Genomic DNA, 18,297 nt, shown 5'->3' on the forward strand with positions numbered 1-18,297 from the left:
AAATGTGAGATACCTTTTATAAACCTTATAGGTACCATTATAACTGCTGTTTTTTCCAACTCAGAACAATCTGAACTCTTCTTGTAATAGCCTGCCTCACACATTTTATGGATCTGATACCATGGGGCAACAAGCAATCTCTGGCAGAGTTTGGACAAAAATGCTGATTCTCTTAGGCCGGGAGATACTGACATAATTGAACAGTGCTTGCTTTATTTTCTTTTCTCAGCTGTGATGCTCTCCTGGGAAAATGTTCATTGGAATCCATTTTATTTGTTTTGGAATATGAGCTTTTCTTGGAATAATTCCCTTGATTGCTATAGGAAGAGGATTTCTGTTTGGACTATTTATTTTCTGAAAAGAGGAAGGGAAACTTCCGTGTTAAACTTCTATTTCCTTGTTTCCACATCTAACCATATTCATATCTCATAAATCTCAAGGGTCCTTCCCCAAGTTGTGCAGGGCATGTTATAAGAAAAGCTTATGAAAATTTTTCCATCGGACAATCAACTAACTAAAATTCTTATTTTCCTGAAGAAAAAAATTATTTTTAAGACCTCAACTCATTTTATTTCTGATAGTGCAATCAGAAAGTAACAGAAACAGAATCTACATTTTCATATTTGAAATACTGAATCAGGGCAAAAATATTTTATTGCACCAAATGATTTTATTTAGCAGAAAAACAAGTTTAATTTTGTTTCAGCGTTTCTGGTTGGAACCTTTGTAAGATTTTGTTTCATGATCATTTTGACTGTTTTCTTCAGTTTCATTATTTCTTTCCAAATGAACATCCTATTTCCAGACATCCATAGGTCTGACTCCAATTTCCACAACGTGAAAAGTATGTTTCATGCAAGGAAAAATAGCTAGTGGGAGACAACCTCTGAAGCAAGCATCTGATTATAAGCCAGGACTACAGCCTTCTCCCTCTCATAGAAATGAGTAACTCGCTCCTCACTTCACTGCTGCTCTTAATTGCATCTAAATGGCCACGAACAAACTTAAAGGCAGCAGTGCCACTGTGAGGGCTAGAGCTTCTCACAGCTGTGCAAACCTCTTGCTCTCTGATGCCAGTTAACTCTAGCAAACCTCCACTGGGTCTTTGCTCCATAGCCATTTTGAAAAATTGAAGCAAAGGGGCTTGGCACAAGCTAACTCTTTCTGTCGCTAATTCACCGAACGATGACAATTTGCTGAAGTGTCGACATCAAAAGCTTTTTTTAGTCCTGTTTGGATGTTAGTCTAGGAAGCCATTGTTATCCAAAACTGCCTGAAGAGTTTATCACAAACAAATCCAGGGGAGCTCAACTCACCCTGCCTTTTCTAAAACCATCTAAGGAGGCTGAGATTTCCCTCAGTCAGAGCATACTTAGTGGCTTCTTAAACCCTGTTCTGAGGAGCTAATGGGAGCTGAGTGATGCAGTCCTCCAAAGGAGGAAGCATTTTTACTCATAGGCTATAATTCACTGAAAACCAAAAAAACCCCAGTAGTTAACTTGAGACATACAGAAGGTGAGGTACGAATAATTTTTTTAACTTCCAAGAAGCTAGTTGAAGAAAAACCTGGAAAAGGGGATATAAATGGTTGGGTTTGGTTAGTTACCTCTAAGGAAGAAAACTTTTTCTGCAGTGAGCAACTTGCCGTAGTGAAAAAACATTTTTTGTTTAATTTCAGAGTTGCCATATGCAGTCTCAGTAGAATTTGGAGTTTAATTATGAAATGTTTTCACTTTCATGTGTCAGTGAGGTTTGGAAGAAAGTTGAGTGTATAAAAGAAATGCAAATTCCAGATTGAGTTTGGAAGGTATGAAGAAGGACATTGCTTTTAGGAGTATGAGTCAAACTGACGTCTGCTGGTGTCCTGCCATTGACTGTGGAATACTGAACATTTTTGCATAGAGAAAGGACATATTTCCATAAAGACAGCTGTTTACCTGAGAGTGTTGTTTGTCAGAAAAAATCTACCCATCGTGGTTTTCTTATTAGCACTGTACTTGAAAAGTGTGTGCAAGGTGAATTACCTACCTGACTTGCAAACACTGAATAATTCAGCGTAAGCCAGAAGTCAAATAAATCGTCCCAAGTACTTTCTATCTGCCTACAAAATAGACGACAGTGAGAAAGGGACTGCTTTGGCGATTTAATGCTTGAAGATCTCCCACTGAAATGATCTGTCTGTCCATCTGAAATAATTTGTGGTCTTTTACAGTATGTAATGAAATAATCTTTAACTACAGGTTTCAAAGCATGTATGCCCATTTCACAAATGCTGGAAATAAATAGAAGGGGGCTTTAAATTTTCCAAAAGGTCACACAACGAAGCAGAGCAAAAGCAGGAGTAGATTCCAGATGCCCAGTCTACTGTTCTGGGAAAAAGAGAAGAAGGAAAAAAAAAAGAGGTTGGATTACAGCCATTTGTGGTCTTTACAGCACCTGGGCAATAAGAAAACTGAGATGAGAACAGTGGAGAAAAAATAAAAACGAAGAGATTAGCGCAGATCCTCTGAAGCCCAAAAGACTTAGACAAAGGACAGTAACCTTAAACTGTAATTACTGTTGTAATTTAGTGTTTCCACATGCATGATCTGGAGGCTCGGGGAACATTACTGTGCTAGAGGCTATCTAAGCGTAAAATAATAACAGAATTGTATGGAGGCATTTGTCCCTGGGTATAATCCAGTACTAGCAGTCCTGCCTCTGCTCCTGTCCTTGCTTCCCCGTGGCTTATTCCAGCTTTTCTCAGGACGGCGCTTCCTCATCCTGGGTAACAGCAGCAGCAGCATATAGAGAAACACATTTACCTCTGTAGCGTTAACAGAGATTTGAGTGAGAGGTTCTTTGTGCTCAGGAGACTGTAACCTAAGTAACATTTTTTCATTTACTGTTCCATTCTTTGCTATCCAATGAGCAACTGATTTTTTGCATAAACTATGCACGAGTTATTTGACTGAACACGCTGCAGTTTATACATTTAAAATATATAGGTGCAGCGTTTCCCAGAAGGTAAAATCCAACAACACCCCCCTGCCTTTGCATTTTCAGATGGAAAGAAGCAGAAAGTCAGGGAACTGTGTGTCTTTGTGCTACTTTAGACCTACTTTAGACTATGCTACTGACCCCAAATGTGAGTTGACCAGCTGGGGAAGGTATGGTTTGTCAGAGAGATGTATCGGTGATTTCTTAGCAATTAGGGTTGCATAGGTGTTGCATGGTTTTTATTATAGTATTTGCTCATGGAAATCGGAGCTCTCTTGGGTCTCTGCGGGTAGGAAGCTGACATTTAGCTCCTTTCAGTTCTCCTGCCCCAACTGCCAGGAGCATCCGTAGAACACCAGAACAAGGCATCTTCGTAGCTCTGATCCCAAAGTGCAGCACTGCCTCCAGGCCGAGGTGCTGTCTTCTTTGAGCACATTGCCCTCAGGTGGAGATGTGGAATGAAATGATAAATAGCTTTTGTCCCCTTTGTGGGGTGATTTGAAACCTCTTTTAATATGTTTTGCCTGATTGAAACAGCAGCTACCCACCTTGACTAGAGGAACTAGCGATTTTGATGAAAGACATGATGAATGGTTTTCTTGAGATTTGTGTGGGTTTTTTGTGAAGTCCTGAGTTAAATTGAGAGGGGACATATGAGGGGGGAATAGGAGACAACTTTTCTCAGTTCTGCCTTTATTTTTTGTTGTGAAGGTTGACAACAGGAAAGGGTTTTTTTTCTTTTCAGCCATATTTTTCGTAAGGACCTCAGATAAGTTTTTCACAGACAACACAGTAGCTTTCCAGGACTCTGTTTTCGTAACAGATCTCAGGGGAAGACAAACAAAATAACCATCTGCTTCCTTCATCCCTGACCAAACCATGACCTCAGTTACACGCTTCTGTAAGGTATGAGGAGCTTCTGCTTTCTTCCTCTCTAAATGTTGCCTGCTTTGTGATTTACGATAAAGGGAAGAGAAATTCCTCTGGACAGTTTTCAGCACCTTTAGGCACCTGTGGAGGAAGAGGGTACTGGCTTAAATGGGAGGGAGGAGAAGCATGTGAAGGAACACCACGTACCTCAGGTGGGGATCACACTGGGATTTTTGCAGTATTTCTGTGGAATTGGATGCAGGCGCTTATGCTGACCTTCCACAAGGTCCAAGATGGAAACGCTGGAGAGGAGCCACTTACGAGGGGCACCAGCAGTGCACCTACACTAGGAGGTCTCCAGGCCATGTCCATGTGCTGTTGCTGCTTGCAGAGCCTAAGCATACTGATTCACCAGGCTCTGCATGCTGCTCTGGCTTCATAGTATGCACCTCCTCTGGGCACCCCTACTTACTCGTTCCCCCTCAATATGTCAACATCTTTTCCTCACCAGTGGGTTCCATATTCTAATTTGGTTACTTCTTTGGAAACAGACATTCTCCCCTGAAGCAAAGAATAATAATTTGTCCTCACAAGTTCAGCCCAGCAAGTTTGAACTTGAGTTCAACTGGAGGGAGGCTTTTAACAGTTTTTTCTTCTCACAGGGATGGTGTTAAACATGAGAGAGATGTTTCTCCAATTTGCAGCAGTGAAAATCTGAAGTAATTTCACTGAAATGAATGGAGTTAGTCTGTATTTACCCTTGGGCAAGAGGAGGTTGCAATTCTGGAGAATTGAATCTCAGCTAAGAAGCTAATACCGAATGTGCACTGTTGTTCCACTGTGGTGGTTTCACCTGTTTTTCTCGGTGGTATTCCTGCCTCCTCTGTCCCCTTTGTTTGTTCCTCTGACACCATTCCCATTTTTCTTGTTGCAGGGATAGCTGGTGTTGGGATAGGGAATATGATTGCATTTAAAAAAATTGTTTCTAAGCCTAGAGCATTTCCCTGATCTCATTTACAATTCAGTCCAGGGTGGCACGTGGTGAGATGAAACAAGAGGGAATAACTTAAACTGGTTGGCCCTTCCTGAAAGGGAAGTGAGGAACGATGAGGGGCCCTGCCCAGTAGAGGGGATGGTAATTTTCAGTCCTTTTCAGGGACCTCAGGGTTTTTTTCTATTGTGCAGAATACTGTTGTTACCCTCAGTCTCATGAAATGACATTTTGAGCTAAGACTTTGGCAGTTTCATCCCTTACATAATTTCGCTGTATCTTTGGCAGCGCTTTGTTGTTTGTCATTTTCCTTTTGTGATGGTCATTCGTAGGTACAGCTCACCTCGCTCTTAAAGGAAAGGCCCAGAACAAAGGACATAATCTCTGATTGCATTGTCAACGGCTTGCCAAGTCCATGATTCTGTCATTCAGCACTGAATGTTTTACACTTCTTCAGACTGCAGTGGCCCAAGACACTGGGACTTTATGTCCCAATCTAGGCGTCTGTTCAAACTGCCATAAAGTCAATCCTTCTGCTGTAGTAGTTTATTTCCCCGGATCTCCCTTTTGTTATTCTGTGAAGTACTACTAGTCTCAAGCCACTTCTTCAGTGCTTGCTGTAACACAGGTTAATGCTGGCATTTTGGAACTATGAAGAACCCCTAAATGTGCGTGCAGCAGGCACTGTTGGTATTAACCAGAGATTCATCACTTTTCATACTAAAGAAATGTAATTTCATCAAGGAAGCTTTTCTGTTAAATTTTTATTCCTTGGAAACCATAACATGAATTGGGTCTCAAAGTTTGGACACAAAGAGCGATTTCCATAGAATTTGCATGCATCATCTTTGATTGCCTCTTGTGTGAAGCCTGAGCAAATGATTTTCTTCCATGATTTGCTAAACATTTGTCTCAATGGAAATAAACCAGGAAGAGCAAGAAGTATATAATGAGGACAGCAGTTTACAGGAGTGTATGGAAATCTTCGGTGATAAGCAAAAGCATATTTAGGGTTTAGTCTTTCTCAGTCCCTTGAGGTACAGCCTCCTTTCAATGAGTGTGAATAGGGAGGTTCCTATTAATATTGATGCAAATTATGTATGTGCACTGGGAGGAAAATATACTCCAAAGTCTAATTATTTTATGCTAATAACTGAACTGAAAAGATAGTCCCTCATTCCTGGCCAAAAAAGCAGCAATAGTTCAAATAATTTGCAGAAGGATGATCATTTTATCACTTCATTTAAATGAGCCTGTGCTCTGACCCAGCAGGGACAAGGGAAAATTCTGGCACCAAAATCCCTGCTAGTGCACATACAACTCCAATTAATAATGAGTTTTGTAGTCTTCGGGGACCAGTTTTCATTGCTCTAGGCAGTGGATAAATAGAGGGGCCTGTGACAAATCTGAACCACTTGGATGTCCTGGTCCCTTGAAATCAAGGCAGAAACCCCTTTGTTTCTAAGATTTTTGAAAATAATTTTGATTGTGCAGATGGGCTTTGGGGAGAGGCTTGGCCAGCAGCCAGCAGGACAGGCTGCTGGAGAACATGGGCAGGGATGTAAAGAGCCTCTCTGCTAAGGAGGTTGTTGAGAAAACCCGTAAAGGATATTCAGACCACACTTCTGTGCCTTGTACTGCTCGGTCTCCTTGACGAGCTAAGGAGAGTTTCAGCTGGGATAAACTCTGAGCGTATTAATACTTGTCTCAGTTTCACAGGTTTTTTCTTCCCTGTTAATTCTCTATGTGCTCTGTTTCATTGGGGCCGGCTCTGTGCCCCAGCATGGTGTCTCTTCCCCGCTTTGTTGACTCAACTGCTGTTCTGTGTTAGGTCTCCTGCCTACAATATCACACTAGATGTGATCCCTTTGCCAAATCGCTCATGGCCTGGTGACTTTCTTGTCAAGAAAAGAGCTGTAGACTTTGCCTGGGGTAACATGGGTTCGATATGCTGCTCAAGCCAGGCACTAGGCAGGTCAGGAGTTCAGGGGCAAAAGGGTGGTTTTCTGCCACTTCGTGGCAGCCAGGTTCTGGGATGAGGTGGGAAAAGTGCCCTGATGTAGATCTGTCTGCCTTGGCCATGCTCTCTCCCACGGTGCCGGGTACCAGGGAGCTCTGCAACTGCGCTCTCTGCAGGCTCCGTGGCAGGAATTGAAGGAGAATGTTTGAAGATTAAAAGAAAGGATTCTGACCTTATTGTGGCCTCTCAGTACTTAAAGGGGGCTTTATAAAAAAGATGGCAGCAGACTTTTTAGCAGGGCCTGTTGCGACAGGACAAGGGGGAATGGCTTTAAACTAAAGGGGGGTAGATTTAGACTAGATATAAGGAAGAAACTTTTTATGCTGAGGGTGGTGAAACACTGGCACAGGTTGCCCAGAGAGGTGGTGGATGCCCCATCCCTGGAAACATTCAAGGTCAGGCTGGACGGGGCTCTGAGCAACCTGATCTAGTTGAAGATGTCCCTGCCCACGGCAGGGGGGTTGGACTAGACGACCTTTAGAGGTCCCTTCCAACCCAAACTATTCTATGATTCTATGACCTACAGCATCAAGGTCAGTCCTTTGGAAGTACTGAATTAAAAACTGATTTGGGTAAGGGACAGAATTACAGGACATGGACTGTTTCTTTCCTTTTTGTAAACCAATCCCTTATTTCCCATCTTTTCTTACCTTCTCTCTTGATACAGAAGTTGTTCTGTAGAAACTGTTCTGTTTTGATGCTTCCTCTGTGGCAGACAGCCTGTCCCTGGCAGCTATACGCTGCTAACCCAATGCTGCACAGCAGTGATACGTAAACCTCTGCTGATTTTATTAACATGCTTTGTGACGGGGATCCATAAACCTCTGAATCTAGGAGCTGAAGAAGTGCAATTGCAACCTTTACGGTGTACAGCCTGATCGATACAAATCATCAGTTGCTTCCTACTGGGCTGGGAAAGGCATGCATGGGAGCAAGCTCCCTTCTCTTTTCTGTCCAGTGTATTTATGGTAAGAGAATAAAGAAGTAGCTGTGCTATAAACAACCACTCTGCTGTTGGGTGCATGAGCAGATACGTGAATGTGAGCAGCAGCATAATTGCGGTTTTCCCTCTGTCATAAGATTGGCTTCTGTTTTGTGTCTGGCTTCTAGTTATGAAATTTCCTGAGAGGAGACATTGTACAGCCCATGTAATTCCCACCAGGCAGCACTTTAGGAAGATCAGTGGTTTGCAGTTCTGTATCTCATATGCACTGAGATAGCAACAGAGCTCTGAAGGCGTTAAAAATGGACAAGAAAGGCTCACTTATATATCACTACCGCTCATGCGAACCTTGAAGTTTAAGTGTTGCAGGTTTGAAATATTAGAATAAGCTTAGACTTTTTGGCAGTTGTTGCTGTATCACTCTAGGCAGGCAGCTTTGTAAAAATAGGCTTTGTTTTTTATTAAAGCTAAATGAGCCTTCTGCAGATGTCATTACCACCTGGCTGGGGAGGTGTTGACAGCAGTGGGCAGTAATCAGTGCTAGCAACCTGCTTGCATGGTGCAGTGGGGACCCCAGTCAGAACAGAGACTGCAGGAGATGCCGCAAGAAGAGTAAGTGGCCATTTGTGATGGCCTCCTCTGCCTGCGCAGAGGTGCTTCCTTCCACATTAACTGAAAGAGATGCCTCTTCAGGAGGTATTCTCCCCAAGTTCAAATTGCATCATTTGCTCACAGAGCAGAAGAAATAGGGAAAGGAAAAACTGTTTTGAACAATGACAGTGCAGAATAGGTTACAAAAGAGAAGGATCGTATTCTGTAGGGCACTCACGGAGTTGCAGTCAGGAAAAAGAAATCAAAAGGCACTCGTGCCCTTTCTGAACCCAGGTTTGGGAAAGCCTGGATTCTGCACGATGGAGCCAACCTTTTCTTCACTGTCACCCCATGAGACCAGGTTGTGAAGACCCACAGCTAGTTTGAACTAACTTTTAATCCAGACTGTCTTAAATGAATTTAAATCAAGTTGATTTTCAGCTTGGTTCATGCACTGTATGTAGGACAATGGCACTGACGCTACTCTGCCTTCCTTCCTTCCTAGTGCCATGATACTGTTTTTGTTCTGGGAAGTTGCTCTTCAGCTGAGATTCTGGCGAAACTTTTGTATAAAAATTTGCCACTGCCACTGGATCCAGTGGGGCCCATCTGCTTCGAAGGGCCATAAACGGTAGAGGAAGCTGAAGTAAACTTCTACTCTAAGCCCCACTGCATAAGAGAGGAACCTCAGACAGCTCCCATTGCTGTTACCGTGACTGAACGCTGTCATTGGGCTTGGGGGGCAGCTGTATAACAATGCTTGGTTTTTTGACTTAGAAGCTGTTTAGAAAAGGAGTACACACAGAAAGCAAAATAAATCACATAAAGGATGGGGCAACATGCAGTTCTTCAATGAGTGTGACATTATGGCATATTTACTGTTAACATGGGAAGGGGATAATATGTGCCAGTAATTCCATGAGCGAAAATGTGAATTGTATTTTTCCAAGCAGATGTTTCAAGGCAAATGATGAGCTATTAGATGAAATTTGAGTGGGAAGGAGACTGTGGAGAATGAAGTGGAAGTATGACGAGTTACAGCACAGGTCAGAAGCCAGCTTTTAAGTGCAGAATCACTTTGGAGACTAGGGGGTTTATTTTCAGCACATGCTGCAGAGTTACTTCAAGGTCTCATCCTCTGCTGACTCAGTTTCCCTAAATGATGATGCATACCTACACAGGCATATTGCAAGGCTCTTCCAGTTTGTATATACGCAGTACACTTAAAACATAACGTCTGTAAAGTAAATTGGCATATTCAGAAAGAAAATGCATGAAGTTAGAGGTAAAGCTGCTACAAATGATGCTTTATGACTGGAAATGTGTTTGGGCATTAGCACAAATGTTCACACGTTTACAAGAAGTCCCTTCTGCGTCAGGGTGGGTCAAGGGTGCCCTTCGACAAAGAGAATAATTTTGCCCGTCAGTTGAGTCCTCCCATACAAACCAAACTGAACAGATTTTTCTCGAAGTGGTATTTTCTCACAATCTCCACTTATCTGGAGACTTGCTTCATGAAATAAATTAACTTAAAATCAACAGTTAGAGGAATCTTTAGCCTCTGAACACTCCTGTTCTCTTGGGATGTATCAGATATTCATTGCTTGTGTGGAAGCAGCAACCGTACTAATGGAATCTTTAAAAAGGAGGTTATATAAAGGTGGACTCTGTAGTACCTCTCTCCTTATAGCACTAGTGAGCTATTGTGGAGCAGGAGGAAAGTCCTTTGCTGGAAGACTGCCCAGGAATGTAAGAAATGGTCCAAAGTTATAAACGAACAAATGACAACAAAAAGGGAATTATTAAATTAGAAGATTCAGCATCATGTGAGCACCTCTCTTCTATGTACTGCACAGACGTATCCAAAAGCCTAGTCTCAATGCCAAAAGGCTTGCAATCGTAAAGATGAACTGGGCCTGATTCCTGTTTAAACTAAAACACTTTCATACCACAGAGAGGCTGCAAATATAACTTAGACCTACTTTGGGTATCACCTCAAAGGTTGGTGGTGGCCTTTGTAATAAATGAAAATCCCTCCATGAAAAGATTTTTACTGTTGAGGAAGAAGAAAAAGGTGGCTTTCTTTTTCAAGCATGATGTTTTAAGAAAGGTATATCTGCAGTACTTGGCCAGGGGATGCAAGAGAAGGGAACGCTGTGACTTACAGCAACTAATTTTACAGTTAAGAAGGGAGGATCTGCAGTCAATATTGCCCTACATGCATGGGGCCCAATTTTCTTTTCTGTCACCAGGCATGCTGTTGTTTACACCTGTACCGGGAGGTGGTTATTCTGATTGATTTGGAGAGGCTGATCATTTCTGTAGCCCAGTGTAGCTGGTGAGACAGCGAACTGCAAAAGTTACCCACAAGCTGCTGATAAAGTGTACCTGTGGTTCATACATGCAGTTACAGCCCATCTCTGGGAAATTTCTTTCTTACAGAGATCTTTGATTTTATAACTGAAGTGACTGTCCTGCTGTCTTGCAGTGAGACATTGTTTGAAATATAAATTACTTTGACTTTTCTGTCATTATATACAATAAAGTGTAATGTCAGCTTCTCTGTGTAGAATAAGAAACAGTTTTTCATTCCTTTGGAAACTTCTTAAGATTTCAGAGATGCTCCTGCTCTCTTTTTGGCTTGTCTAAGCAGTGAAAAAATTGGAAATAAGAACAGTGTTCCTAGAATAGCCAGCACCTGTGATAGTGTGTAGATCCCGATACGGCCCTCACGCCGAACTGAGGAGAGAGCAGAGGTGTGAAGCAGTTTGCTTGTTCTTGAGGCAGTACACTGCATATAAGTTACCAGGGCTTTGTCTCTGTCTCAGTCTTTCCTTTTAATAAATTCTATCCTAGGGCAAGAAACCTTTGTCAAAGAGGGCATGATCCTATGAAAATTTCTGTTGTACCAAACTGACGTTTTCCATTGCAGACCATCCGTACTCAGCATTCATTTTACATTGCAGCCTAAACAACTCACTTGCATTTCAAAGTAGAAGCTAGAGGAGCGCTATTGATTGCTTAGGTGAGCAGGCTGAATATGATCTGCAGCCTCCTCTTACACATTGATTCCTTGTCTCTTTACTCACTGCTTCCTGAATGTCACTGAACTGTGAGAGGCCTGCTAAATGGACAAAAATATTGATTTCTTTTCCCCTTCTTTTATTTTTGAAAGCTCCTTATTTACCAAGCACTGAACTAATATCAGGAAAATGAAAGGTCACAAAATAAGGCAGAAGCAAGTCAGTTCTTGCATTGTTTTTTAAAAAAAAAAATGAACTTGGTTGAAGCATTAGTTCTTTAAATTGTGTTTCCATCGAGAAAGGTTAATTGCCTGAGTGGAACCTTTGAGTTCAGGCTGTTCACCTTCATATTTTACTGTTGTCTGATTGATGCTGAACTTCTGGAGTAGTTTCCTAAATGACTGTACCTCTGGTGTTACAATTTTCAGTGATTTTGGCAGAGAAGTTAGTGAGCAGCCCCAACTATGCCGGGTTTTGCTGTGCAAGGCAGTCAGTAATGGTCAGAGTTTAATGGTGGCAGTATTTTGTCCTTGCTTTATTTTACTGGGAGTGTGGCATTTTTGCAATATCGTATCCAGAGAGGGGAAAGATGTTCGAAGAGCACAAGCTGGAGTCAAGGAAAACTGAGAAGACATCCCAAGAGGGCTGTCTGGGGACAGCGTAAGTGTCCAGAGGCTTTACTATCTGCTGATGGCCTATATAACCTCAGTAGTGTTTGTGGAGGCAAATGGGGCTGGTCAGAGAAAGGGAAAAACTAGGACTGGTCCAAAACAAGCAGGTCCTTGATATCCAATGACACTGTTTCAACTAGTAACAAAACAAAAAAGAAACAGCGAGGTAGAAGAAGGAAGGCCGAGAACAATGACAAATGGACATATTTTACAGTGGACATGACTTTCCCTAGAAATCAAAGCAATTCTTATGCTGTCTATGCTTGTCATTATGAAAATAGCCATTTAAAAATGTATAAAACAAGAGCAATACAAGTATTTTAATGGAAGGAGATGTATTTTTACTTTCATTAAGTCTTTCAAATTGAAAACCATTTTCTTCATGTGTCCTTTGCTTAGAAATGGCAGGGAAGGTTGTGTTGATAAACTTGATGTTTCAAAGGCCTTGTGCTTCAACTGCTGCTACATCTTTGCTGAGCGGCTCTAACTGCACCTACCAAGGAGTGGCAATCCCTGTACTGAAAACTCCCCAGGGATTAAGGGATACAGGTAGAAGAGGCGCTGGGAGACTCTGTTACGAATAATCCACCAGAGACACCCGCGGTTGACAACAGGGACTCATTGCTATGTATGGGGAGATCCATGAGAACCTTTGAAAGTTACTAGCTTGCTCGAGAGGAGCAGATGTCATTTGATTAATAAATATTGGATGGTCAGTGACACTTGCAAACCCCCTGACATCCCTGCTCATTCTTTCTGGGCCTTGAAACAGTTTGAAAGTTTGAAATCAAGCAGATGGATCCAGCTATGTTAAGACAAAAGGCATCAATTTTCTGCATTGCCATGGCTGGATGGAGCCTAGCAGCCTCACCACCTCAGGTTCAATAGCAGAAATGAGCTGTCCCCATTGCCATTTAAAAGTGATTCAGTTTTGTTCAGTTCATCTGACTTTAGTTACAGTTCAGGTAGGTCTGTACTTTCTTTTTGCTAGTGAGGAGAGTCAGCATTATTCCTTTTATTTTGTAGTGGAAAGTCACACACAACTTGGTTACTTTGGGGCTTTAAAAAAATGTAGAAGAATGTGAGATGGGTGCTCCTCTCTGACATCTTCAGAGCTTCTTGCCAGCAGGCAGCTGTTGGACAATACAGGTGATGATTGTGTATGATGAATGGGATCAGTGTACCTCCAGCCTCCTGAGAGACATCTCTCTTTTATGTTACGAGGGTGGAGTGGACAGGAAAATTAAATGTCTTTCTGTTTACTTAGACAGAAATCAGAGGCGAAAAAGACACACTCACTTATTAACTCTGTACGGGGTTTGGGAGCAGAGGAGTTGTCATTCGTGGATAAGACCCCGAGAAGTTGCTGTAAGTGCTTGATACCCAATTCTCGTTACTTTTTAAAGAGAGTTAGGTATGCGTATCACTCTGGCTCAGTTGAACTTTTCTGCCTCCATCTTTTGTTGCCATCATGTTTCTTTGGATATCAGAAATCAACGACGGCAACAGTTGGGACAGCTTTCCACTAGCCGAACGTGGTTTATTTGACGATGCCTTCGTGCATCTGGACACACTGTTCCAAACCACTTTCATGGGAGACTGATCTTCAGTACAATTCATAGGGCCTAAGTCCAACCATCAGCCTGACTTCTTCAAAAATACAGGCTACCAGTTTCCAACTTCTTACTTCACCTTCAGGAGCAGACCTGTATCGACCCTGAGGCTTTAGAGAAGAAAGAACTACTACTCCCTTTGGTTGACCATCTCACTGCTATGTTGTTTGTTTTTTTTAAAAGCCAAGCAAGCCATGCCTACTAGATGTCGTCATGGGACTGCCTTTTTCCTCTGGAATTTGGCCCGACTTTGCCTGTTCTGAAGTTCTTGATTCTTGAGGTTGGGGGTTGTGTGTACTGTTCCACTTTTGTGCACCCGCTGGTATAATTTAGTAAATCTGTCATTTATGCTCAATATAACAGTCATTTAACTGCAGGAGCTCACCAGTACAATTAACCCTGTTCCGTCAAAACGAGGAGCTGATTGTCTTGGCATTCACAGGAGCATAGAGCACAGTTAGAGTGCTGCGGTTTCTGGCCTTCCCGGAGCAGTATTGCAGTCAATTGATTATTTTGTTAATTTGTTCTGCATCAGTATCCTGCTGGTTTATTATCATCCAAGTGACTTTATGCGCCATGCATAAGTACAAGTATATTAAAAATCAATACTTGAACCTTTTTTCCTTGTAAGGATCTTATCATCCATGGGCTACCTTCTTTGATACATGACCTTCATTCTGATTATAACACAGCTAGTAACTTTCACATGATTTAGTCACATGCTAATAAAGTAGATGCTCAGATTTTGCTCTCTACTTAATTCTGTATCCTAACAAAGAAAAAATAAATGAATTAAGAATGAAATAAACAAAAGGCTGTTACTGCTGAGAAATAAGCCTAATTTTGAGACAGTAAAATTCATGCTATTTTAGTAAGAAAATCTCGCTCCTTCACTAGGCCTTCACAGACTCAAATCATTTGGAGATGCTATTATCAGAAGCCTGAGTCTTACAAATGCTGTTTTTCCTGCTTCAGTTAGAGAAACAAGTATTTGAAACATGGCGTGAGGTTGTGTTGTGCATTGGATTGAGGGCTGGATTCCAGGTCTGAACTTGACACAAGTACATGGGATTATGGCCGTTACAAGATCACAATGTTTTCCAATGATCATCTACTGTTGCACATGCAAAGATGTTCTCTCTTGTATGTGTTTTTGAAACATATTACCTGTGATATGATACTTAATGCATTTATGTTACTGATGTCACAGGGAGGCCAGCTCTTCTTTAAGAAGAAAACTGTAAGATAGAAACAGAATCAGATGCGGTCCCTCTCCTGATCTAGACTAGGTACGAAAGCACAAGTTTCCAGCTCTGGAAAAACACCATTTTTCTAATGCAGATACCCAGTTGGCAAGAAGACTAGGATTCTCCTCAGTCAGCTATCTGCAGCCCTAAATGGGCAGTTCTCCACTCAAGTAATTGTATTTGCATCACCCTTTTCCAATTATAAGTTTGTTTTATTGGAGATTTTTTTCTGGAATATATGGATGTTATCTGATCTTGGGCTCATGGCTTTCTAGATGCATATTCATCAGGAGAAAGGCAAGTTCTTGCTTCGTGCAGGGTTATACAAGGCAACTGAATGAGGCAGTTTGTAGCTTATGTAAGTGAGAAGCTACCAAGGCCTTACCCGAACCTTTCAACTCATTTCATGACAGAAGTGCCTAGTCTTTTCTGGATGCAATTGTATGAGTTACCATCATTACTGAACGTGAGGAAAACCCCCTTGTTTCTGTAGTGAAAAAGAGGCCTCAATTTCTGAGACTGTTACCTCTGTGGATGGTAACATCCTGTATGCCTTTTCTCCGTGTGAGAGATTCAGAAAACAGCGTACAGAGTGGTTTTAGTTCAGAGAAGGTTATACCTGCTTGAGGGGTATATTTCCTTGTCTCAGGAAATTATAATGTAATGTAATATAATACAAAAAAGAAATTATATTTTATTGTGAAGACAGAACAAATCAGACAAATGAGACGATCCTGAAGAGGGAAACCAGCCTGTGCTATTTCTGCAAATTGCTCCCCACTTCCTCTGGGTTGTCTTAAAGAAAAGCCAGGGCTCTGAAGCATTGCTTTTTAATTAGTAGAAATCCTTCCATACTAAATCCTAATTCAGTGCCTTAATTCAGCCCTACAGAGCCAGCAAGCTTGCGTGGGAGCACAAACGCATGAAATCTTTTTCTCTGGCATCCCTCTAAGTGAGGGTTGGCTTCTGTTCATAATGATTTTCTGTGGTGACAGCTCGGGGTTTGCAGTCGCAAGCAGAGAGGCAGGGGTGGTAACGGAGGAAGCCGTAATGACAGGTGATTGCTCTGTTGTCTCCATGGCATCACTGAGCCTTATCTTAGAGGTATCAAACAGTGTGCTTATACCTTTGGTTACTCTGTTCAGATACCTGGCGCCACTAAGTACACCTAGTATGGGTCCTACTTAATCACTGCCCTCTTTCCAGCTTATTTTGTATTAGGTTTTTTCTTTCTTTTCAGTCTGCTCCGCTTTTAATGAACCCGCACAAGTAATGGAAACACACGTATAAATGAAGGCACCTACCAATTAAACATTTTATCATTTGATACCTTTAGTTAAGGAGTTAGAGTTCATACAAGTAGATTTTTAGAAGCATTTGATACTGCCTTTGCAGGGCAAGCTGCCCCATCCTGCTCACTATGAATTGGTATTAGGTTTTCATGGTTATAATGAAGCAATATAGCTGTGAGGAGAATGGTTCTTAGCCCCCATCAGTTAGATCTCAGTTTCATCTCAGCCTTAGGCACCTCACTGAACACTGTCTTTTGAGGCTCCTGCTTTAATTAACGGAAACAGAAGGACACCTCCAAGAATGACTCAACTGACCTAAGATCTGATTTAGCCTTTGGATGAGTTTCTCCTCTGTTGATTTTGACTGACACTACATGAGTTACTGCAACACGGTAGTGTAACTCTTGTATATGTCGTCTTAATCAGAAATGCCAAAGCCACACATGTAGAAGTGGTTCTCTGAGTTACTAGATTTATTTAATAACCATGCATTTTTTTCAAGAAAATGCCTAAGGAAATGTTAGGGGTTTTGCTGCCTTCTGGCTGCACCTCAAGGTGTACTCAGTTCATGGTTTTAAGCATTCCTCTTTGATCAAGAGGGCTAGATTTTTTTAAAATAATTTTTTTATTTTGAATTAAATGCTGGGACTCATGCTAGCTTGCTTCCAGGTGTTAGGCTAAAGAGTACAAGAAGAGTATGCCAAACTTGACAGCACTTCTGCAACGTCTAGGAATATGTTAGCACATATTATAACAACAATTACAACCGTTCAGTGATCTCCTTTAGGAGTGCTCTTTTACAAGGGTACAAATAAGATGATTATGGTCTGACATTTGTAGTTCCTGCCTCCAGAGATATTTGTGTGTCTAACTTCTCTTGTTTTCTGCAGTGCTTAGTTAAATGTTTTTGTGGATATGCTGTTTATAAAGGAAAAGATCTCTAAAAAACTATGGCTACTTGTGTTTCATAACCAGTATTTTTATATCTTACACTTTAGGCAGTCTGGTCACTTTAGTGGCTTTTTTGCCATTTAGTTTTTCTTGCCAATGTATTTATTTATCACTTATTTATTGCAAGGATAATCCCTCAAAGTAGATTGCTCTATGAGACGTGGTTTTGAGAACCTCAGGAGTATGATGAAAGCCCACAACCTCAGATATTTTTCTCCCAGCAGATCTTTTTGGAAGGAAAGGCTATCTAATACTCTGAAAATGCCCTGGAGAAAAATCTGGAAAAGTAAAAGCGTGGTTGACACCTGCATCCTCATTTTATCAAATGCCTGTAGCTTGGAACAGTGACATATTGGGAATTAGTTAAATAATTTTAGCTTCTAATAACAACAACGTTTTGATAATGGTGGCTATGGAAAAGAAAAGTACGGCAGGAAGATCCATGAATAGAGACTCATTCTTATGCAAATTCTCAGGTATCTAAAACATGTTCAAGCTGTAGCTTTCCTCCAGATAGGACACTTCTGGGTGTCCCCCCCCCCCCCCAAGCCACTGTAGTAGTCCTTGAGCTCTCTACGTCTTTGCAAATTTTGACTGAAATCAGCCATAGGTTTAGAATTTGCAAATGAATGACATGGACGCAAATAACGTGATTTCGTAATCCTTATCGGTCATGAAAACAAGGCTAAAAAATTTTTCTATCTGTGGTTAAGAATGTTGAGCTAAAGATGTAAAAATTAACCCTTCCAGGTAAAGAAAGCTGTGCAACAGGAAGGCTTCAGCAGAAGGAAGCGAGGATATAGAGACATCAATGACATTGACATCAACATGAATGATCCTTTATTTACGAAGCAATGGTACCTGGTAAGTTTTGAAAGAAAATCACAGTACTCATAACTAAATAACTGGCATTCAAGCCATTCTGTGCTGTTGCAATGTTTTGCAAGACTTCTTTCCAAATATGTCACAAGAACTTGGGAATGGATTCAAGGCTCTGTCCTGTTGTTTTTAACTGTACATCTTTTATGCTGGGAAGACCCAGCACATTTCAAGAGCTGAATTTCATTTCAGTCAACGGAAAGATCCTTAGAAGGCTTGAAAGAGAA

At 41.4% G+C, this 18,297-nt stretch overlaps 1 protein-coding gene across 1 annotated transcript in view; it reads left to right on the forward strand.

Moving 5' to 3' along the window:
• PCSK2 (proprotein convertase subtilisin/kexin type 2) overlaps positions 1-18,297 on the forward strand; it is a gene marked incomplete at its 5' end in the record, with an annotated part of 84,857 nt that overhangs the window by 12,187 nt on the left and 54,373 nt on the right. Inside the window, one exon of the mRNA XM_009328260.1 lies at positions 17,942-18,055. Within this exon, the coding sequence (XP_009326535.1) occupies positions 17,942-18,055 (114 nt within the window). The remainder of the gene's footprint in view (positions 1-17,941; positions 18,056-18,297) is intronic.

This window comes from Pygoscelis adeliae, unplaced genomic scaffold, assembly GCF_000699105.1.
Source record: "Pygoscelis adeliae isolate BGI_AS28 unplaced genomic scaffold, ASM69910v1 Scaffold547, whole genome shotgun sequence".
Classification (NCBI taxonomy): domain Eukaryota; kingdom Metazoa; phylum Chordata; class Aves; order Sphenisciformes; family Spheniscidae; genus Pygoscelis; species Pygoscelis adeliae.